This window comes from Cajanus cajan, chromosome 4, assembly GCF_000230855.2.
Source record: "Cajanus cajan strain Asha chromosome 4, NIPB_CcT2T_4, whole genome shotgun sequence".
Classification (NCBI taxonomy): Eukaryota; Viridiplantae; Streptophyta; class Magnoliopsida; order Fabales; family Fabaceae; genus Cajanus; species Cajanus cajan.
Genome location: NC_138520.1, coordinates 72,835,950 through 72,858,892, shown reverse-complemented (window position 1 = coordinate 72,858,892; position 22,943 = coordinate 72,835,950). Strand labels below are relative to the sequence as shown.

The following is a 22,943-nucleotide window of genomic DNA, read 5'->3' as shown; positions in this document are numbered from 1 at the left end:
GTCTCTCAAACCTTTTGCACCTTCATTTTATAAGTTCATTTCACCACCAAGGTGGGTTAGGTTTGCATTTTGCAATGGAATGTTCTTTCAACGGGTGAAACTTGGTAATCTTTACCAAACTTTGCTTTCTCTATCCATCGTCACTTAGTTGTATTTTTTAAATCAATTTGTCTTGTGGGTATATCTATATATTTTTTTCAAGACTGCTAGTACGATATCCAAAGTCCAAATATCTTTCTGTGGTTTTTAATCAAATTGGGCCTTTTCTTTCTTGGACTTCTTATACTCTTCGATTTGGCATGTTTTAAGAGAGTGATTGGCTGAAAAAGGAAAGAAAACTGAACTTGAATAGAAGAGAGATGTAAGGAAGAAAAAGAAGTAAAAAAATGTTTCATATTTGATCTTCTAAGAAAATGGAAGTAAAATTAACTCTCTTGATTTGCAATGGAGGGGGAGGGGAAATAAATCAAAATTATGTTTGAATTTGGACCGTCTCGGCCGTAGGCCGATTGGTATCACCGACTATAAGGACTACACCTTAAGCCTTTTCGCCTTATAGGCTCAAGGCTGGAAGGCAAGTGGACCGTCTCGGCCGTAAGCCGATTGATATCACCGACTATAAAGACTACACCTTAAGCCTTTTCGCCTTATAGGCTCAAGGCTGGAGGGCAAGTGGACCGTCTCGGCTGTATGCGGATTGATATCGCCGACTCGGCTGTATGCGGATTGATATCGCCGACTCGGCCGTAGGCCGATTGGTATCGTCGACTCGGCCGTAGGCCGATTGGTATCGCCGACTCGGACGTAGGCTAATTGGTATCGCCGACTCGGCCGTAAGCCGATTGGTATCGCAAACTATAAGGGCTACTATGCATGTGAGGTTGACTATAAACCCGTGCACTGCCCAGGCCGATTCACGACTTGATCTCCCCTCATTTGATCACCCGATTGTAACCTTGGTCGACTCACCCTCTTAGAGTCAATCGGCATATAACCAATTTGGGCCACGTCAACCAGATACTGATCTCACTCACCCATAAAGGCCTACTCGGTCATTATCCGATTGGACACTCGGCAATGGAGAGGCCCCACCTTCACTCACCAAGTATTTCCAGATTGGAACGGCTAAAGAGATCCCTACATTCTCGGGGCCCATAAGGCCCGTGAACAAGAAACTATAAAATCCAAAAACCCTAGAGTTGAGGGGGCAGTTTACACTTTTGAATTCTCTGGCTCTAAGGCACGATCTAGGAAAAAAACCCTAGTCCACCCTTTGGCCGGAACATTTTGGCACCCACCGTGGGGCTACGGTGAAACTTTTCCTATGCCCCAAGTAACACAGGAGAACCCGCACTTTACCATGGCGAGAGGCGGCACATCCAACAACGACTCACAACACCCTACCATGGAGGAGATGATGGCATTGATCAACGGTTTGAGGGAGGAGAATGCGCGATCCAGGGAGAGAGAGGAGGCTATTCAACGAGAAAATGGGGAGATTAGGAGGCGGGCGGACGAGATGCAAGCTATGATAACGGCCAACGCCAGGACGGTGGAGGAAGATGTCATGATGGAAGTCCCCAGGGATTTTTGACCTTTTTCGGAGGCCATAGAGGCCGAGACCATCCCGAGGGATCATCGGATTCCCCAAGTCGAACTTTTTGATGGAACTCAAGATCTCAGTCAGCACTTGACGAATTTTCGCGCTCAAATGTTGATTTGTGGAGGAAGTATGGAAGTCCGCTGCAAACTATTCATGGGTACACTCAAAAAAGCAGCACTGGATTGGTTTAGTGGTCTCCCTGACCGATCAATCATCGACTTTGATGTCTTTAGTCGGCTCTTCATGACACAGTTCACCGCTAACAAGAAGAAGCCACCGATCACATCGGACTTGTTCGATCTCAAACAGCAGCGGGAGGAGTCGTTGAAGGACTTTCTGCAAAGGTTCAATGAGGTCGCCTTGAGGATAGCGTCCTTGGAGGAAAGGATGGCAGTCATCGCGTTCCAAAAGGGCTTAAGGTCTGGAGCTTTCGACATCGCGCTGGAGAAAGCGAATTGTCAAACGATGTCGGAGGTGAGAGCTTTCTCCCTGAGTCACATCAAGACGGAGGAGGGACAAATCAACAAAAGGGCAGCTGAAAGCCGAGAAGCTGGGGTCGTCCCAAGAGATTTTTATTCCATATAAAAACATGAAAAGGTTTTTTGCTGAGAAGGTTTTTAACGAGGCACCACTAACCAATAATTCCAACTTTATTAAATATCATCTCTTTTATCTTTCCATGATCGAAAGGTGTGTTATTTAAAGGCACCAAACTCGTGATTGTCGGCAAAAGTCCGACTGGGCGAGTATAAATAACTCGAAGACCAAACTCGTGATTGTCGGCAAAAGTCCGACTGGGCGAGTCTAAATAACTCGAAGACAAACTCGTGATTATCGGCAAAATTCCGACTAGGCGAGTATAAATAACTCGAAGACCAAACTCGTGATTGATCGGTAAAAATTCGACTAGGCGAGTATAAATAACTCGAAGACAGACCAAACTCGTGAGTGATCGGTAAAAATCTGACTGGGCGAGTATAAATAAATCGAAGACCAAACTCGTGATTGTCGGCAAAAGTCCGATTGGGCGAGTATAAATAACTCGAAGACAAACTCGTGATTGTCGGCAAAATTCTGACTAGGCGAGTATAAATAACTCGAAGACCAAACTCGTGATTGATCGGTAAAAATCCGACTGGGCGAGTATAAATAACTCGAAGACAGACCAAACTCGTGATTGATTGGTAAAAATCTGACTGGGCGAGTATAAATAACTCGAAGACCAAACTCGTGATCGATCGGTAAAAATCTGACTGGGCGAGTATAAATAACTCGAAGACCAAACTCGTGATTGATCGGTAAAAATCCGACTGGGCGAGTATAAATAACTCGAAGACAGACAAAACTCGTGATTGATCGGTAAAAATCCGACTGGGCGAGTATAAATAACGCGAAGACCAAACTCGTGATTGATCGGTAAAAATTCGACTGGGCGAGTATAAATAACTCGAAGACCAAACTCGTGATTGATCGGTAAAAATCCGACTGGACGAGTATAAATAACTCGAAGACAGACCAAACTCGTGATTGATCGGTAAAAATCTGACTGGGCGAGTATAAATAACACGAAGACAGACCAAACTCGTGATTGATCGGTAAAAATCTGACTGGGCGAGTATAAATAACTCGAAGACAGACCAAACTTGTGATTGATCGGTAAAAAATCCGACTGGGCGAGTATAAATAACTTGAAGACCAAATTCGTGATTGATCGGTAAAAATCCGACTGGGCGAGTATAAATAACTCGAAGACCAAACTCGTGATTGATTGGTAAAAATCCGATTAGGCGAGTATAAATAACTCGAAGACCAAACTCGTGATTGATCAGTAAAAATCCGACTGGGCGAGTATAAATAACTCGAAGACAGACCAAACTCGTGATTGATCGGTAAAAATCCGACTGGGCGAGTATAAATAACTCGAAGACCAAACTCGTGATCGATCGGTAAAAATCTGACTGGGCGAGTATAAATAACTCGAAGACCAAACTCGTGATTGATCGGTAAAAATCCGACTGGGCGAGTATAAATAACTCGAAGACAGACCAAACTCGTGATTGATCAGTAAAAATCCGACTGGGCGAGTATAAATAACTCGAAGACCAAACTCGTGATTGATCGGTAAAAATCTGACTGGGCGAGTATAAATAACTCGAAGACAGACCAAACTCGTGATTGATCAGTAAAAGTCCGACTGGGCGAGTATAAATAACTCGAAGACCAAACTCGTGATTGAACGGTAAAAATCTGACTGGGCGATTATAAATAACTCGAAGACAGACCAAACTCGTGATTGACCGGTAAAATGCCGACTGGGCGGGTATAAATCTGGAGGGTCGGCTTGTCCCCATTCAACCCTTTCAATCGGTATATTGACGACAAAATATGAACTTGGTTACTCATACACAGTCAGATATCGGACGACCCTCTCATATGATTGATTTTTAAACTTAGATGATTTTCTTTACCTCGTTCAAGTCGGTATTTTGGCGACTAAATATGAAACTTGTTGCTTATTTCAATCGGATTTTGGACGATTTCATTTAATTGATTTTAAGCTTGGATTTTTTCCCTTATCTTGTTTAAGTCGGAATTTGGATGATCAAAGGTGAATTTTTATTACCAAAATGAATCGGAAATTGGGCGCCTCCTACGTTATTGATTTTAACTTGGAATAGTGCATTTACGTCCTTGAGTCGGAGTCCTAGCAATCAAAGATGAATTTTCTCACCAAAACGGAATCGGGATTCGAGCGACTGTAAGTACAGGACTCGGCATTTGGCCGAGTTTACTTGGAAAACTAATAGAATTTTGAGTACGGAACTCGGTGTTTGACCGATTGTCTATGGAAAACTTAGTTTTTAAACTTAGAAAACTTTTGTTTAAAAATCGGCATATGGCCAATTGTATTTGGGAAAAATACGTTTTAAAACATGGAAGATTTTCATTGTGTCACCCGAAATTGTGGCGATCACTTTCTGTTTGAAAACCTCAAATGTTACAATATATTTTGGGGTCATTGGTCATTGCAATCAGAAATTAAATGATTATCTTTGGTTCAAAAATCCCCATTTTTAACTTAGAATTTTTCTTATTTGACGTGTGCTCTCGGTATTTGGGCAACTGAACAACGGTTTTCAAAAACAATTAAGCTTGTAACTTAGAATTCTTCTCACTGGCCATTCGAGCTTGGTGTTTAGGCGACTAAATGGTCTTCAAAAAATCCTCAAGTTTCATAACTTAGAATTTTTCTCATGGATCAAGTGCGCTCGGTATTATCTCTTTCTTTAAATCGGAATTGTGGCGATTTGATTGTCAAAACTTAAAGGTTTAACTTAGAAAATTTTTCATCCTTCACTAAGTTAATGTCTCGTCATTCTGATCGGTAAATAGATGATTGCTAAAACAAAAGGACATCTCTTGTCAAGTCTCGAGGGATCAAGAATCGAAGCGACAAACGCCCCAAAGACTACACCTTAAGCCTTTTCGCCTTATAGGCTCAAGGCCGGAAGGCAAGTGGACCGTCTCGGTCGTAGGCCGATTGGTATCACCGACTATAAAGACTACATCTTAAGCCTTTTCGCCTTATAGGCTCAAGGCCGGAAGGCAAGTGGACCGTCTCGGTCGTAGGCCGATTGGTATCTCGGGCTATAAGGACTACACCTTAAGCCTTTTCGCCTTATAGGCTCAAGGCTGGAAGGCAAGTGGACCGTCTCGGCCGTAGGCCGATTGGTATCACCGACTATAAGGACTACACCTTAAGCCTTTTCGCCTTATAGGCTCAAGGTTGAAAGGCAAGTGGACCGTCTCGGCCGTAGGCCGATTGATATCACCGACTATAAGGACTACACCTTAAGCCTTTTCGCCTTATAGGCTCAAGGCTGGAGGGCAAGTGGACCGTCTCGGCTGTATGCGGATTGATATCGCCGACTCGGCCGTAGGCCGATTGGTATCGCCGACTCGACCGTAGGCCGATTGGTATCGCCGACTCGACCGTAGGCCGATTGGTATCGCGGACTATAAGGGCTACTATGCATGTGAGGTCGACTATAAACCCGTGCATTGCCCAGGCCGATTCACGACCAGATCTCCCCTCATTTGATCACCCGACTGTAACCTTGGCCGACTCACCCTCTTAGAGTCAATCGGCATATAACCAATTTGGGCCACGTCAACCAGATACTGATCTCACTCACCCATAAAGGCCTACTCGGTCATTATCCGATTGGACACTCGGCAATGGAGAGGTCCCACCTTCACTCACCAAGTATTTCCAGATTGGAACGGCTAAAGAGATCCCTACATTCTCGGGGCCCATAAGGCCCGTGAACAAGAAACTATAAAACCCAAAAACCCTAGAGTTGAGGGGGCAGTTTACACTTTTGAATGCTCTGACTCTAAGGCATGATCTAGGAAAAAACCCTAGTCCCCTTTGGCCGGAACAGAATTAAATTATTCTTTAAACGTAATTTCAATCGGATTGCGAATGAATTTTCCACGAAATTTGAACCAAATAATAACTTTGGACGAATTTTGGAAAGATTATTTGTTGTCATAAAAACACTTGTTGCAATTTTTTTTTTTATTAGCTCATACCAAACTTTGTTCCAAAATATATTTGAGATAGTTGTTTCACGGAATTCAGATGGACATATAATTGGTACATGTTTTATTACATTAATTTATTTCTCAAATTTCAAAATGAAATCAATATTAATTTATTTTGAGAAAATAAGATATATACATGCATCTAATTATCTAATTATGACTATTATATATGATATGTTGCCTTTGATAATAACTTCTATAATAATTTATACCCATTAAACTCGTTTATTTATATCATCTTAAATGCTTAGTTTACAATTTGAATAATTTAGTACAATTATAATATTGTTGGGTATTATTTTAACTAGTTAGCTTGCTTAACATACTAATTGAGGATTTTTTTTTTTGGATAAATACAATTTGATAATTTGAGAAGTGTTAATGCATGTTTTTTTTTACATAATTTCTTAATTGTTATCGTTATTTATATTTTTTTTTTTTTGTTTTTGTAACATTTATATATCCTAATAATAATGTATATATGGAAAATCTTATTAGCACAACGAATAATGCCAAACAAAATGAAAGGGTTAAGTATGATTCAAACCATGGATAATATGAAGAAAAAAAAATAGTAATTGTTCAAATTAGAGACTTACCAGATGGAGTATACTTTTTTTTTAGAGACACGTTGTCTCATTTACTACTAGATTTTAATTCTTTAGCAACATTTTCTTGTTTATATTTATTAAAATGTTATTATATATTAAATAAATATGTTATTTTGTAACACTTTTTTGAAAAATGTTATTATAGGTAGAGTAACATTTTTTATTTCAATATTATTGTTTCTAATTGTTTTCAAATCAAAGTCCCATATCGAGTAAAAAAAAATTATATGTTATTTTGCAATATTTTTTTTAAAAAATGTTACTATAATTGCTTCTAAAATCAAAGTCTCACATCGAGTAAAAAAAAGTATATTTCTCTCATATCTAATTGTAACCCATAATTAAAATTTCATATCGAATAGATTAATGATTCATAAAGAGTATATTTACTCATATAGTTATATTGAAGATAAATGAAATTTGATATTCTATATATAATTAGTGGTGACTAACTAAAAATATCTTTCCCTAAAAACTTAAAGAACTCCTAGAAGTTTAGGAAACATAAAAATATAATAATTGATAATAATATTTAAATTAAAATTAATATTATTTTATAAAGTTAACAAAATTTTGGCAACATCATTAGAATGTTACAAAAATACTACTTTGATAACATTTAAAAAAAATGTTACCTAATTATGCAAAAATATTATTAAAAGTCTTTAGCAACATGGACTATATACAACATTTGATAATATATTGCTAAAATAAATTAACAAAATTTATACATAATTAAGTAATATTTTTCAAATATTACTAAATACCATTTGTGTTATAGTGATTATTCTCCCAAAATTATCTTAAACATAGCATACAACAGCTAATCAAAACCTATTTCTTTCCTCGTGGCAAATAATGTTTGTGATGCACGTGAAGTCGTGGGAGAAATAACCTATGTCTATGTGGTAAAATTTCCGATCATTCTATGGATTTTATCTTGGGATCAATAACCTTGAATATAGTATATAATACTTTCTGGTCAGGGTCAATGCCATAATGTTTGTGTAAGATTATAATTTACAACAAATGTTACAAAGAATACTGATGATGGGTTGCTCATCTCATACCTCTTTGGGTGGAAATGGATTTCAGTTGAACTAAACTAACAACTTTTCATAAGGATTTATCTATGATGAATTGGGTTACAGAGAGAAATTTATGTTCCAACATACAATTAGATTAATTGCTTTAATTTATAAATTTAAACATCATTACATTGCAACTTTTAAACCAGGATCCATAATTATTTGATATAGGGGAAATACCAATTCACATAAGGGTTTTGGAATCTCTAGATCTTTAACTTTCAACAAACTAATTCTATTAGGGTCAAATCTCTCATTACATGCCAAATTTATCTTTTTATAAGTACTTGAACTTGGCAGGGGGCGAAGAATTTCACTAGGGTTGTAGAGAATTTTGAAGTATTGACATTCGCAACCCTAAATTTTGTACACCTCATCTTCTACAAATTATTAACACACAAGTCTATATGGTTGATATGCAAGAGCAACAAATTGATGAGCTACCATTAACCAAATCCAGCTTATCTTGACAAAGAATATCCATTATCTAATAAATGTCTAAATTATCACAAAAGTAGTTTTGTAATAAAAAAAAATTAATATCTAATAAGTTGTTGATTCGAGTGAAATTGATTTAAACTTTCTAAGTTGAGTTCAAATCTTATGAATAAAAAACATAATTAAGATAGGAGATCTCATTAAAAATAATCAGTCAAGTTTTTGAAAAAAATTAAACCTAAAAACAATATATTTAGCAACCCACTCATAAAATGTAACTATCGTAAAAGTAAATACATTGATTTTTTTTAAAAGATAAATAAATAATAAAAACATGTTAAACAATATATTTAAGAAAGTGTAAATCCTTGAAATTTATTGTTAATATGTTAGCTTCTCACATTCTAAGAGATCTTTCATCTTGTACAAATATACAAACAACAATTGTTTCTATATGATGAGTTTGAAGTTTACTAGGTGAGTTCACTTCCACTTGGCATAGAAGTTTTGATCACCCCACATCAACATTCTGTTCAAGGGAATCCTAAGACCCCTCTCCTTCAAATGCAAGTGTCTTGGCACAATCCTGTCCTTCAAACTGAAGGCAAAGTACTGAGGAAAGTTCTTCAACTCCTCCAAATCCCTCTCCATTTCCTTGACAAGGTACACATATTTGGGCCACAGATTGTTCTCCACGTCGTACCCAAAAATGGCCGGTAACCTGGCACAAGCCCTGAGAGCCTCCTCATACGAAAAGCCCAACTCCTGAAGGAACTGAACCTTTGCGTGAAGCTTATCAACACGCGTGTTTAACAAGTGTGCGTTCCGGGTCGTGGGCCGGTTCAGCTCGCCAATTCCAACCTAAACAAACTATGTATAAAATCATATATTGGATTTTATTTTCAAGAAATATTATTTTAAAATAATCTTACTATTTTTATCTTATCCTTGTGATAAAGGAAACAACAGTTTAAATCATAAAAATAAATAGATAAAAATTAGAAATACTAATAATTACAAATAAGGATAATAAATAAAATTTATTTTCTTAATTTATATATTATAAATATGAATGATAACCAAACACAATTCTTAAACTTATAAATATAGAAAAATAATGAGTCAAAAAAATAGAAAAATAATACGCTAACTTAATGGTTAAAATTATTAATATAAATTAATTTAATCTTTAAAATGATAAAAAAAAAAAAAAATATTTTAATTCTCGAGATTGTTACTAAAACGATGGATTCAATTTAAATACATTGACTTTGAGAGCGTAAAACTTTCTTATATTAAAATTTAATCATTTTTTAATTTTTATTATAACTTATGTAAAAAAAATATTAAAAGAAATTTAAGTTAATTAACATTATGAAAATATTTGTATTAATAGTGATATTGTTGGAATACAGTGATATTATACTAATAATCCGATCAATAATCATAGTTTATTAGGTTGTGTTTTATTAGATTATGTTTAAAAAAATTGTAAAAATTAAATTATTTTAATAAATAATTATTTATATAATCAGTTATTATTATAAGATGTTAATTTGTTTAGATATAATAATAAAAATCAATTTGTAAATAATGAATCAGCTTAAAAAGAGAAAAAGTGGATGAAAAAAATTATAAACTTCAAATGTTTAAATTTTTTTAAAAATAAATAAATTTTAAAAAAAAAACAAATTTAAATTATTGTCTTAAACATATAACATATTTTACAAATAATTTTTTTTAAAAAAAAAAGCTAAGGTATTTTTTTAATTAATTAAAATAAAAGAATCTCAGTGTACAAAAAAAATAAAATTCAATGCATTTCTGTAATTTTAAATATTAAAGTACGTTACAGAACAACACATTTTGATGTAAAATAATAAAAGAGAATGAAGATAATTTAAAATAAAATAAAGAAACGAAATCCATGCAGGGCACCTGGCGGAGGAATTGCAACGTGGGTCGGAGGCAGAGGTCGACGTGGGAGAAGAGGAGTTTGGGGCAGCGGACGACCAGACCGCGGGACTCCGATTCGTTGGCACCGAGGTCGTCGGCGAGGAAGCGGAATACGGCGGCTATGTCGGAGGGGAGGACGGCGGTGGTGAAGAGCTGAGGAGTGAGGAAGTTGAGGCGGGGAATATCGGCGTCGGAGAAGGAGCGAGACTTGAGGAATGTGATGGTGTCGATGATGTGGTCCACGTCGTTGGGGAGAGGGAGATCCTCGGGATTGGTTTTAGGATCGATTATGGTTAAGGCTCGAAGGTATCGCAGGTTTTCGCGGTACCTCGTTCGGAACTTTATGTAACCGCTCGTGTTGGGGTTGCGGTTAGAGTTCCGTGAGTGAGAAGATACAATTGGGAGATGCAGAGAGTAACGGAGGAGCATTTCTGCTTCTGATAAGATATAAGGATAATATCGTTATTTTTCCCTTTGGACCCCATTTATCCACTCAAATTTGTTCTGCTCTCCAGTATAAATTGATTTTGAATAATTAATATAAAAGACATCAGACTTGCTATCGCAGAAATTTTGTACAAAAATTACCCTTTTTGCGTGAAAAATTAAAAAGCCCTGTTACCATAGAAATTCTTCCATGAAATTATAACTATATAAAAGATATATTCCCTCTTGGTATCCTCTTTAACAATGATTATATCTTTATATTCATATTCTAATCTTTTTACCAATAAATTTATGAATAAAACAGAAAAAAAAATTACATATACAAAATAATAACTATTTTATTTTATTCATTTATTTATTTTCACAAAAACAAAGAGTGCTTTTTTCATTGCTAGATAAGATAATGCTAATTATTTGGCATTTATTTAGTTTGTGAGGACTGTTTGCCCCTCACTTGTATAAATAAATAAATAAGGCAAAACTGATACACCGTTCTAATTTAAATGCCATCAACACTAATAATATGTCAATTTTTATTAGCTTAATTAAATAATAATAATAATAATAATAATAATAATAATAATAATAACTTTTGGTACAAATTTGATTACAAGTCTTGTGCTCTTACTATATCTATTTCTAATCTTTTTCGCTTCTTGGAATGAAAAATATTTATAAGCTATTTTAACAAGTGACATCATATGATTCCATGAAATGTGTTAATTCTTTTTTTTTAAGGTTTATGTGACGAACATATTATCCAGATAAAAAAACAAAGGATAATGCATACAACAGCAGCTTGAAAACTGCTTCCATCACAACCTCGGAAAATTCAACATTTTGACCCATATTCAAGAAACTTATTATAAAATGTTTTAGTTTCTTTGTAGTATTTGGATTGCAAAAGCATCTAATAGCAAAATTCACATCCATCAAAGTACATATAACCCGATACACAATTGTAAAGAATGTGTCAACTTCAGTGTCCCCATACAAATTATAAAATAACTGCCACTTGTACCTGCCATTTCTGACACAAAGTGCAACGTTCTCATAGACCCCTGCCATATATTGCAATAGAATGTATAAGAAGTAAGAACTAGAAGCAAAATAAAATCTTATAAAATATGAACATTACAAAGACCAAAGGGGTAATCGGTTAGGCAAAGCCACAAAGAGAATGAAGGTGGAGTAAAATCCACAAGCTGGCATGATAATATGCATTTGATCCAATTCAAACTATAGTAAACCAAAGTGTAAAAACCTCTCAAGTACCCAACAATATTATAGTAAACCACAGTTTCAAATACGATGACACCAACTTGAAACAGGAGAAACGAATATTAGTATGAGATAATACTAACAACCAAAAAATACCTTTACATTTGGTAGGAAATGAATTCGTCTAGGAGACTAGAAGTTGAAAGCCCCTTCAAGCCATAAATATTTTCAATAACTTGTTTTTGGTCAACAAATTTTTAAATAACTGACATGTAAATTTAAAAATAATTTTTTCAAAGTAAGACGTGCCTATGCATTTCAAGGTTTTTCATATAGAATACCATAACATCCAAACTTGGAATTAAGTAGTGAACAATTCAACAGATACCAAATTAATATCTTCGATGTTAAATATTACAGGCTAAATTGATCTTATGCAAAAATTATACTATTTCAAGTTAAATATTGCAGGCTAAATTGATCCCAAATTAATATCTTCAATGTTAAATACCTGACTTTCTTGATCATAATAGCTTTAAGTTTCTTAGCAAGATCCTCAGATCGAAGCCTCCGTTCCAAGTTCTTTCGAGCCAAAACACGCTTCTCAGAGTTTTTGATATGAAATCTTTGTTCTTTCTTTATCATCCTCTCGATCCCACTTGCTTGCATCTTACGCTGCATCAATGTCAATGCCTGTTCCAAGTTCCCATTTAAGACTTTCACTCTAATGCCTCTGCATTGCTGAAGCTGTTGCATTTGATGATGCGCACTATTGAAGGGTTCAGTTGTGAAACCTGAATGTCTGAATAAGCTTGATAAACTCCTAGCAACTGAATTCATATCTAAGATGAATGTTCTTACTGCTTACTACTACTCTTCCTTTTATGAACACTAGTAAAAAGCAAATGAAAAAAAAAATCAATTATATACAAAAAAAGGGAAACAAAATCTGCTTACAACAAATGAAGATACATTTATTAAATATCTCAGTAAAATTTAATATGCTTCTCAACTGAAAACCCACAGTACATTGTGAAACAGAGATTATCAAGTCATCAAGCAGATCAAATTGGAAAGCTAAATATTTAGCTGTACATGAAAAGACAAATAAGCCTTATTGATCTAAATGTTGTGATGTTGAATCAAAGAGAAAAGGCACAAGTAATTTGAAAATTGAAAGTGAATATGATGTGCAGAATTCACAAACAGAATTGTATTCCCTCTCTCCACAAACAGAGATGGGGAGGAAATAATTTGCAATGGCTGCTCTGGGCATACCTACGAACCCATGTTGTAAAGTAATTGATCCAATTTGGCAGAAGAGCCATTGGAGCAACAACTAAATGGAGACCAGCCACACCCTTGTGTTTCATTAGATATGTTATCTGCTATATTGTTTGTATTGTCTTTCTAAGCCCCATTTCATCAGCTAAAATTCAATTGTTGTTATTAAACAAAGAAAGCATCCAATTTAATTCATCCAGAAATGATTAAATGTAAAAAAAAACTTAAGTCAAATAGGCAAACCATGCCAACAGGACACAAATAAAAACTTCAAACTAACTTCATTTACTGGCAACTTTGTAACAGTGAAGCAAATAATAAACAATAGCAATCTAATAAGCTGAGTTCAAAATTTACCTTTCTTCTAAGGGTAGTAATTATTCTGCATAATACAATATTTAAAGAATGTGACTTGAACACTAAGCCCCTGTCTAGTTGGAAAAGTAAACGAGCCACTAACTGAAAATGACTAACTCCTAATAACTTTTCTCTCTTCCCATAACCAGATGGAATTTTAAACCGTCTTTTTTTCTTTTTGTTTAGCGAATACCGAATTGATATTGCCTTTTGTACTTTGTTATTTTACGCATATGCATGCTTAAGACTTGATTCCAAATTTTAATAACCTTTGATGATTTCTGACCAAGAACAGTGAGAGGAAGTTGAAGTCCAGTGAGAAAGGAAAGAAGGGTTCTGCAAGTATTGCTTTATGTTCAACAAAACTACATGTTCTCGATCATACAACTGAGATTGTGAGGTTGATCAAAGCCTATGATGGCGTTGGTGGAAAGGATTCCTATTTGGGCCCAATTGTGGTTGGTATTGACTAAAGGCAAATTCCAGAAGACTTAATCAAAAGAAAATAGTCTAAAAAATCCTCCAGGACAACACAAATTAATGTTATAACTTCTTAATTAAAATACTGCTTTTCAAAAACACATGTTAGATCATATATAAATATCTGCTGATTAAATGCCTTTAATAAAAGTAGACATCTTCAAATAAGAACAGGAAGATCTTCGAACATGTATTCGTTTGTTAATGATAATGTATACTTCAGAGGTTCAAATTATTACTACATTTACTGATTTACATATTACTTATTCAAGTTGAAGTTTATGCATAGTGGTGCTTACCTGTCTGTCTCCCCACAGATTGATGGTGAGATGTACTGGTATTATGAATTCCTTGTTCATAGAAAATGTGGTATATGACTACATGTAATGATTACTTTTGATTTGTAAACAATGATTGTACAGACTGATGAATCAAACATTTACAGGCATTATCTTTCTTCAACAGCTAAAAGAGGTGGCATATTTTCTCATTTTATTTCATTGGAATAGATTATATCTACCTTTGTACATCTAATATGACACTGTCCTCTGCATATTCATACAAAGTGGTTGAAAGCTCCTATTGGAAATGATTTTGTTCTATTCTCCATTTCTCATTCAACGAGAGCCACATTTGTTTCAGACATACAAGGATAGACCCGAAGAAAAACAAAACAAGACAATTATATTTCTCTTTGTTATATTTTGATAAGATCACCAATAAGCTGATTCACATGTCATTTCTAAGATTCAAATTGCATATTTCCCATCTAGTTAATCATATTATTCTGCTTCAAAAATTAACATTTTTTCTAGGAACCATCAAATCATAGATACCAAACAATTAAACAAGAGAGGAAAAACAGATATAATCACAATTCATAACTCGGATATATCCGCTAGTGCTTGTTCTTCGTGAACTTACAATGCATGTATGGATTTGAAAGACTAAAGCATGCTATAAATCAAATCAACGAGACACTAAGAACAGTGAAAGGTGCATAGAAAACCTTATCACAGTTTTTTTTAAAATCCCTTCTTAAATTACTTTCCACAATTAAAAGTTCCTACCCTAACACACCATCACAAACTCTCTTGAATCCCAAAACTATACTCTCACTGCAGCGAGTGGTATTCACTTAAGAAAGAAAAGAAAGGAACAGAGGTCAAAAAATTTACCTCTAACATCGGAGGAAGTCACGTTGTGGAATAGGGCATGAAATGTCGAAATTCAGATTCTGATTAGAGAAGGTTTAGTTTGCTCAAACGGTGTCGTATAGGCATGACAAACCTAAACTCGGGTTATATAATGATCACCCACCGGGTTTTGAGTTATGAAACCTAAAGCCCATGAAGGATCCGTTTCAACATTCAAGTAATTCAGGATTGAAGCTATTTTTATCGTTTTTGCCTTAATAAAAAATTCAAAATTATGTTTTTTTAATAAAAATCAAAATCATAGAATTTTTATCAAATAAGAAGAGTAAATAATAAAATTAGTCTTCCAATATATATTGCTTTCAATTTAATTCTCGATTCTAATGAAAATTAAAAATAAAAGTATCCAAAAATATAATTCATCACTCATTTAAATTCATTTATTAAATAAGTTTTATTTTTTTAATAAAAATATTTATCTGTCTTGATAATATTATGTGATATATACGTGATAAATATGTGAAGTGATACATGTTACATGGGCATGACAGGTAATATATATGTTTCACGTGACATATGACTATAACACAATATTATTTTAATTCCTAAAATTATAATAATGTATCACTTTAGTTTCTAAAATTATAACTCAATATCACTCTAATCTTTAAAATTTTAAAATATTATCATAATTTTATTTTTATCAAGTAATTATAACTTGAATATTTTTAATTAAATTAATATTATAAATAAAATAATAATTATATTCAAATCATATTAAAAATTTAGCATTTAACCTTATATATAAAATACAAACAACTATACTGTAGAAAAATACTTTTAAAAACTTTTCTTTGACAAGAAAACGTTTAGAAATTATTTTAATATTTATCATAGCAGAAGGTTCTTCCCGATCATAACAGAAAATAATAATTTACCGAAAGACTTGAACGGTGGGTTTCAAATCAAGAGGAAGAAGCTTATAAAATAAAAGTTTAAATAAAGATTAACGTTAAAAGCGTAAAGGGAATACAACTATGGAAGATAGAAATTCAGTTGGCATTAGATAGACAATTAGACATATTTGAAGAAGAAACGAAAAAGTAGAAAGTTCATATGGCATTGGGATTAGGATCCTCTATAGTTGATAATTAAACTGTATGAGGTGCAGTTCTAATCTAACGGTGAGTATACCGAAGTTTTATTTTAAAAAATTAAACATGTAAACTGTAAGCATTTAATATATTATTATTATCCTCTCTTTTTTTCACAAAACTTATTGGGTCAAATCATTTACAAATGCCAACCTGCATGCAATTTACCACGCTAAAGAATTCGTGGTTGGACTTGGAATATTACATTAAATTAAAATATACTAGTTTGACTTCATCTTTTCCTGTCAGCGACAAAAGTCCTTTCTACAAAAGCACAAGTGATTGGACACCTTCAAAACACACTCTTTCAGCTTAGGCTCTTAGTCTTCAAGGTTCATGGTCCAGCTTGATGCTTGCCATGTTGCTTGGCTTGGTCCTGAGATCAGAAATCGATTTTGGACTAAATAAACTAGTCACGAAATCCAAGGTACCAATTGAAAATCCCATTAGAATCAAACAGGGATCATGAATGTAAAATAATCATTAGGGCCAAATCCAAAATAATCATAAGGAACTCAAATGCCTTTTATGCATTATATCTCTAGTAGTAGACCACGTAAAGTAACTCTACAAGTTATAAGGACACTTTGCATCCGGCGAGGTAAGGAAAGATATAATGAGATTACGGTTTCCTTGTTCGATGCTGTACAAACTCAGAGCACTTGATTTTCTGACTCACAGTAACCACAGCTAATGCTCATCAGACTTGGAAAATTATACATGAAAATAGCTCTGCTGGAGAATTCCCCAATATATATATATATATCATAATTACAGAGAGGCACTTGAATTTAGATTCTTCAAAATTTCAGCTTTTCAAAAGCTACAAGTTGGTGTGTTCATGAAAAAATCACATAATTTGGTTGAGAAGTTCTTATGAGCAGTATAGTATGGAAGAAAAAAAAAATTCAAATAAATAAGAATTTACAGTTCTGAGCCAAAGGTTGCATGTCTGTATTCTGGATTTTTTAACAATCCATAAATCTTTACAAGAAAGAACTCATTTGGTCAAATCTCTGAGCTTTCTCTAGTTGACCATTGCGAGTAAGCAGTCGAACCATAATAGCAAAGTGTTCCTTAGATGCTTCAACTTTATATCTAGACATTAAATTGAAGATTCTACAAGCATCGTCTGCTAATCCAGCTCTGTCGCATATAGATAGAATGGCTTCAAAAGTGAAGTGGTTTGGAGAATATTTCATCATATTAAAAAGGTTAATTGCATCTTGGTACAATTCATTATATCCATAGGCCCTTATAAGAGCGGTCCATGTAATAGAACCTTTAACGGGAACTGCATCAAACACCAACTTAGCCTTATTAATATCTCCAGATGAACCATACATATTGATGAGTTCTGCAGAAACAAAAGGGACTGATTTAAAGTCCCTTTTCAACATCTGCCCATGAATCTCCTTCCCAAGCTTTACAAGTTTTAGTTCACCACAAACACTCAACATCCTTGCTATAGCAACAGAATCAGGCCTGTGCTTTGACAATTGCATTGCCCTCATCACACCAAGCGCTTCAAACAGACACCCATTTTCTATACATGAATCGATCATGGCCGTCCATGAAATCACATTCCTCTGTTCCATATTATCAAATAACCTTTTAGAATACTCAATAACACCACACTTGGAGTACATCATCATCAATGAAGAAGTTATAGACACATTAGGCAAAAACCAACGTTTCAAAGCATAAGCATGAATCTGCTTCCCTTGTTCCAGTGCCCTCAACTGTGCACAAACCGGAAGAACAGTGGCAAGTGTCACTGCATCAGGCCGGAACCCTTCTTGCTGCATCCAAATCGTGGACCTCAGCGCTTGCTCCAGCTTCCCATTCAAAGCATAACCAGCCATCAGAGCCGTCCAACAAACTGCATTCCTCTCATTCGAACCATAGAAAACCCGCCTCGCCGAAATCATATCCCCACACTTGCAATACATATCAATCAATGAAGACTGCACCGGCACCTGTTTGGCATACGACTTCGTTTTCACAACATAAGCATGAAACTCCTGGCCCAACCTCCTTGCACGAACCTCCCCAATCACAGGAATAACAGTAGTCATCACAACCGAATTTGGCTTCACTCCCTCCTCCACCATCCACCTCACATACTCCAAAACCTCCCTCTGCAGCCTATTGTGCGCGAAACCGGCAAGCATCGTCCCCCACACGACAACATCCCTCTGGGGAATTTCCTCAAACACCCTGCACGCGAGCCGAACCTTCCCACACTTGAAGTACATGTCAATCATACAAGTCCTAAGAATGTAGCTATCCACCAATCCATTCTTGATCAAAAGCCCATGAGTCTTCAACCCCTGCGAAAACGCCGCAGCGCCAGCGAAGCTCTTGATCACATTGGAGAAACTATACACATTCAACTCAACCCCCAATGCCCTCATCTCGGAATAGGTTCTAACCACATCAATGTACTTTCTTTTGCCCGAAACAACAGTCCCTCTGAGCAAAGCGTTCCAGGGGTACACACTCTCGCAGGGCAATCCATCGAACAGTTTCTGTGCCTCTTGTACTGAGCCACAAGCGGTGTACATGTGAACCAGCTTTGTCCGCAAAAAAGCGTTCTTTTCGAGCCCGTTGGTTCTGATTTGGGTGTGGACTTCCCTCCCTTGGGAGAGTGACTTGGTGCGGGTGCAGGCGGCGATGAGGGCGGAGAAGGTGGTGGCGTTGACGGGGATGCCGCGCTGGTCGAGGTAGTCCAAGATGGTAAGAGCCTCCTTGAGCTTGTTGAGGCGAGCGAAACGCTTGATGTCTTTGTAGATGAAGATTGGGTTTTTGTTGTGGAGGGGTAGGGAGCATGGAAACGCGTCTTTTTCGGTGAATTGTTTCACCTTCTTCTTGTGCTTCCTTGGGGTGCGAGTGGTGAATTTGGGAGGCTTTGTGTGATGGGTTTTGGAGGGTCTGAAGCTGAAGACTCGGAAAATGCTGGGTGTGGGGTTTGGAGGGAAAGTGAGGGAGATAGAGGAAACAGAGTTTTCCATGGCTCACGAACAAATGGATTGGAATGGATATTTTTACGAGTGAAGCATGTTTTTGGAGCAGAGCAGAACAGAACATGTGAAATGATAAAGCATTACGTAATATAAACCATAGATATGTTTTTGACCATATATAGATATGAATTGTTCTTATAATTTTGGACGATGGAGATGATAGACACTGACACACAAAGGTGATCTAACAGATACTTTTTATTTATTTTTAAGTAAATTAAATATAAAATAAAATATATTTCTCTCAAGAACAAAGCTTAAATGCAGTTGATTAGTGTTGTTATATTATCATACTTCAATATTATATATATTTATATATATTACCGAAATAATTCTAATTCTCATTAAAAAAAACAACAGCACCAATTGTATTTAAGTAATTACATTTAAATTTTGTCTTATTTCATTCGGCTATCCGAAATTTTTAAGTTACCTAGCCAGTTTGCCTAATAACATAGTAGTTATTATAGAACAATCTGTAGGTACAGTCAAGTTAAATTGATTGGATTCTGCATGATGTTTTTATGTATTCCATTCTTTGATGTTAATCTTCTTTGTATTATCTAAAGACTACAATTACTCAATTTCATTGCACACTGCTTTTGATTCCTTTTCCATACAGGATAATCGTTTCTTGAAGATGATTAGTAAAGGTCTTCAAGCCTCAAACAACCACACTTGAAGGTTTTTTTCTTACTCTGTGGCACTCATCTAATTCCGAGTCTTTTCATGTATTCAATTTTGTTTCACATAATATGACTTCTAATACTTGGCGGGCTAGGCTAGGACATTTTCCTGGTAAATGTTATGAAATTCTTAAGCAGTAAAATCTATCTACATGTTTCTCCACATAATTCTCCTTTGGCAAAGCAAAGGGCACCACCACATACCAATTCGTTTCAAATAACTACTTTATTTATGTTTTCAGTTGACTCGATACATTGTATTGTAAGATTTGGGTTCCCATCTGTACCAACGGAAGAAGGCAAAAGATATCTTTTTAGCTTTAGTGGATGATCACACTTGATTCACCCAGCTTTATCTTCTAAAACATAAATCAGAATTCTTACATTGGTCAAACAGCTCCATTTTATTGCGAAAACCAAATTTTGGTCCTTAAACCATTCTGTTGATGTATAAGAGATAATATTAATAATTAGGGTCAATTTTAGTCCTTAGATAATTCTGTTAATGCAAAAGAGTTAGTATTAACTACTCGTTAGAGTTGGTCTAATAATAGAAGAAATGAGTAGTATATATTAAATTGTAGGTTCAAATTTCATTATCATTATTATATAAAATAAAAAAAAGTAGCATTAACTGAATATTAGCAGCTAAAGGTGTCCTGGATCAGTTTAGCTGGGTACAAAATCTTGCAAGCCCTATTGTTGAATGGAAATTTAAGTAAACTATCATTTTAATCCTGGAAGCATTATCATATTAATTTCTGAATCGAAGAAAATTATTAAAAGGAAGTTTTTTCTTACGGATGAGATAAGTGGAAGCAAGAGACAGAAAAAGAAGGGGAGAAAACAGATATAATAAATACTGTGATGATAAATGAAGATAAAAAATAAAAATAAGGAAAAAGACTAAAGTAATTAGTAAATATAGAAGTAGCGTTACGGTGAGTGTTGGTGCCATGAAAATGACTGAAAACTACATTTGCGAGTGCAAAGGTCCCTAATTTGGACTTTGTTCTGTTACTCGACGCACTGAAAAAAAAAAGAAAGAAAGAAAGGAATTCTGAAGACTTTTCTTTTCTTCGCTTCCCTTTGTTTACTTCTGCATACTCTTCTCTTTTGAAAGAGACACGTGGCACTTGTGTGGTATGTAACATGCCTTAGCAACAGTATCAGCAATTTTAACAGACGGATGTAACATTTTGAAGTAGTTTGAACGGTTTCTTGCAACTTTAGAGACCAAAATGGTTTACTCTTACTAGTTATAATATATTATAGTTACTTAGAAGTTGTATTCAACTATTCATAATTAGATACAAGTATTCAACACCTAATTAGCCTTATTAAAGAAGTTCTGATGTCAATGATAATTAATATAACTACATAGCTAGTTAGAATCAAAGAAGAATAAATTTTTACCAAAGTAAACCAGAGAAAGTAGTTTTAAAATCAAAGAAGAATAAATTTTTACCAAAGTAAACTAGAGAAAGTAGTTAAGTTTATATTCTATGAATCTATGGGTAGTACTTGACTAAGTCCTCGACACTCAACAGTAAACACGCAAACAAATTATTCTATTGGTGATACTTGACTAAGTCTTCAAATTCAAAGTCGTCTCCAACCGGCTATATCCACCAATTTAATGCTCCCTCTTTTTCTTTGATTCTATTCTATATATGTGTTGTAACAACATCCAAATTAAACTCATAGAGAGTAAATACAAGTATCATTCATTTTACTCTGTATCTGTCTAGTTTCCTGAGACATTAGGAACAAATTTCTCATTATTTGTTGCTCATCAAGAGCAATTTTCAATATATTGAGCAATTAATATTTCTTTGATTCCAAAGTGCCATGGTAAATTATGGAACTACACAGAGAATATCCACCTCCTCAACACCACCATCAACTGATGCTGATAACACTTATGAACCAAAAGAACTTCGTGAAAAGTTCTACAGAAATTTCAGAATCTATTGCCCCATAAACATTCCCTCAACTTCAGAAGCTGCAGGAGTCCGCATCATGAGAAACATGGTGGATTTTGGGTTATACTACTCACTCTTTGTGTGGATCATACTCTTCATAACCCTCATTCCTTGCCGTAAGGTGTCCTTGATTCTGTTGGTTATCATGACCTATGTGACAACCCTTTACATTTTGCTGTTAAGGGCATTTCCCAATTCTGTTGTGCTCCACAGAATCATAGATAAAAGGGCTGTGATGGCTTTGCTAGCAGTTGCAACTGCAGTACAGCTGATTTTGACTGAGGCAGGTGTTCACCTTGCAGTGACTTTGGCTAGTAGTGTGCCTGTAGTTTTGGTTCATGCTGTTTTGTGGGCTAGTTATGACGCCTTTGTGATTGAGGATGCTTCTGGTTCTGGTAAAGGAGAACTTGCTCCTCTTGTTGGCCATAATGGAAGTGATGCTGACAATTATTCTGATGCTGTTTGAAATTTTAGGGCCTTACTATATACATAGTCCTTTCTTGGAGGAAAAAATCAGTGAGATCTTTAAATAATGCATACATGTGGTTGTTGTAAGAATTTTGAGTAATATTGTATGTCTTGAATAAAACTATAGGGACAAAAGGTTCAATTCCATTTTCTTTTTCCTATTATACTCCCTTTGTTTTTAAGGGTACTTGTTTTCTCTAACATTTTGATCAATTACATTGGTTTTTCAAGGTCAATTGCAAAGTATAATAGAACTGCTGAATATTTATGCCAAAAATGCTACAAGCCAGCAAGTCGAAGTCGTATATTGAATGAATTGCAAGGCAAGTTCCTATGCAGAAAATTATTGTAGACCACAAAATAGTATAAATGAG

General features: G+C 35.0%; 5 protein-coding genes across 5 annotated transcripts; 2 read left to right on the top strand and 3 right to left on the bottom strand.

Moving 5' to 3' along the window:
- Positions 1-1,732: 1,732 nt before the first annotated feature.
- LOC145957511 (uncharacterized) lies at positions 1,733-2,188 on the top strand. Its single transcript, XM_083073782.1, has one exon. It carries the CDS (start codon positions 1,733-1,735, stop codon positions 2,186-2,188), a length of 456 nt encoding a protein of 151 aa, XP_082929908.1.
- A 6,509-nt stretch (positions 2,189-8,697) lies between these two features.
- On the bottom strand, positions 8,698-10,808 carry LOC109789716 (Mitochondrial transcription termination factor family protein). Its single transcript, XM_020348746.3, has 2 exons — positions 10,287-10,808; positions 8,698-9,209 (listed from the first exon to the last, which is right to left on the bottom strand). Exons 1-2 carry the CDS (start codon positions 10,731-10,733, stop codon positions 8,832-8,834), a joined length of 825 nt encoding a protein of 274 aa, XP_020204335.1. The 5' UTR covers positions 10,734-10,808; the 3' UTR covers positions 8,698-8,831.
- Positions 10,809-11,582: 774 nt separating this feature from the next.
- LOC109789708 (Ribosomal protein S21 family protein) lies at positions 11,583-15,427 on the bottom strand. The gene is made up of 3 exons (XM_020348735.3): positions 15,272-15,427; positions 12,484-12,863; positions 11,583-11,812 (listed from the first exon to the last, which is right to left on the bottom strand). Exons 2-3 carry the CDS (start codon positions 12,810-12,812, stop codon positions 11,803-11,805), a joined length of 339 nt encoding a protein of 112 aa, XP_020204324.1. The 5' UTR covers positions 12,813-12,863; positions 15,272-15,427; the 3' UTR covers positions 11,583-11,802.
- Positions 15,428-17,110: 1,683 nt separating this feature from the next.
- LOC109789712 (Pentatricopeptide repeat (PPR-like) superfamily protein) lies at positions 17,111-19,537 on the bottom strand. The gene has a single exon (XM_029269505.2). The coding sequence runs from the start codon at positions 19,416-19,418 to the stop codon at positions 17,391-17,393; it is 2,028 nt and encodes a 675-aa protein (XP_029125338.1). The 5' UTR covers positions 19,419-19,537; the 3' UTR covers positions 17,111-17,390.
- Positions 19,538-21,780: 2,243 nt separating this feature from the next.
- LOC109789715 (uncharacterized) lies at positions 21,781-22,733 on the top strand. The gene has a single exon (XM_020348745.3). It carries the CDS (start codon positions 21,968-21,970, stop codon positions 22,565-22,567), a length of 600 nt encoding a protein of 199 aa, XP_020204334.1. The 5' UTR covers positions 21,781-21,967; the 3' UTR covers positions 22,568-22,733.
- The last annotated feature ends 210 nt before the right edge of the window (positions 22,734-22,943 follow it).

Coding starts and splice junctions, on each gene's coding strand:
- LOC109789716 (XM_020348746.3), bottom strand. CDS start 10,733: ATGCTCCTCCGTTACTCTCTGCATCTCCCAATTGTATCTTCTCACTCA. Junction 9,210..10,286: donor CGTTGCAATTCCTCCGCCAG/GTGCCCTGCATG, acceptor TAGTTTGTTTAG/GTTGGAATTGGCGAGCTGAA.
- LOC109789715 (XM_020348745.3), top strand. CDS start 21,968: ATGGTAAATTATGGAACTACACAGAGAATATCCACCTCCTCAACACCA.
- LOC145957511 (XM_083073782.1), top strand. CDS start 1,733: ATGGAAGTCCGCTGCAAACTATTCATGGGTACACTCAAAAAAGCAGCA.
- LOC109789712 (XM_029269505.2), bottom strand. CDS start 19,418: ATGGAAAACTCTGTTTCCTCTATCTCCCTCACTTTCCCTCCAAACCCC.
- LOC109789708 (XM_020348735.3), bottom strand. CDS start 12,812: ATGAATTCAGTTGCTAGGAGTTTATCAAGCTTATTCAGACATTCAGGT.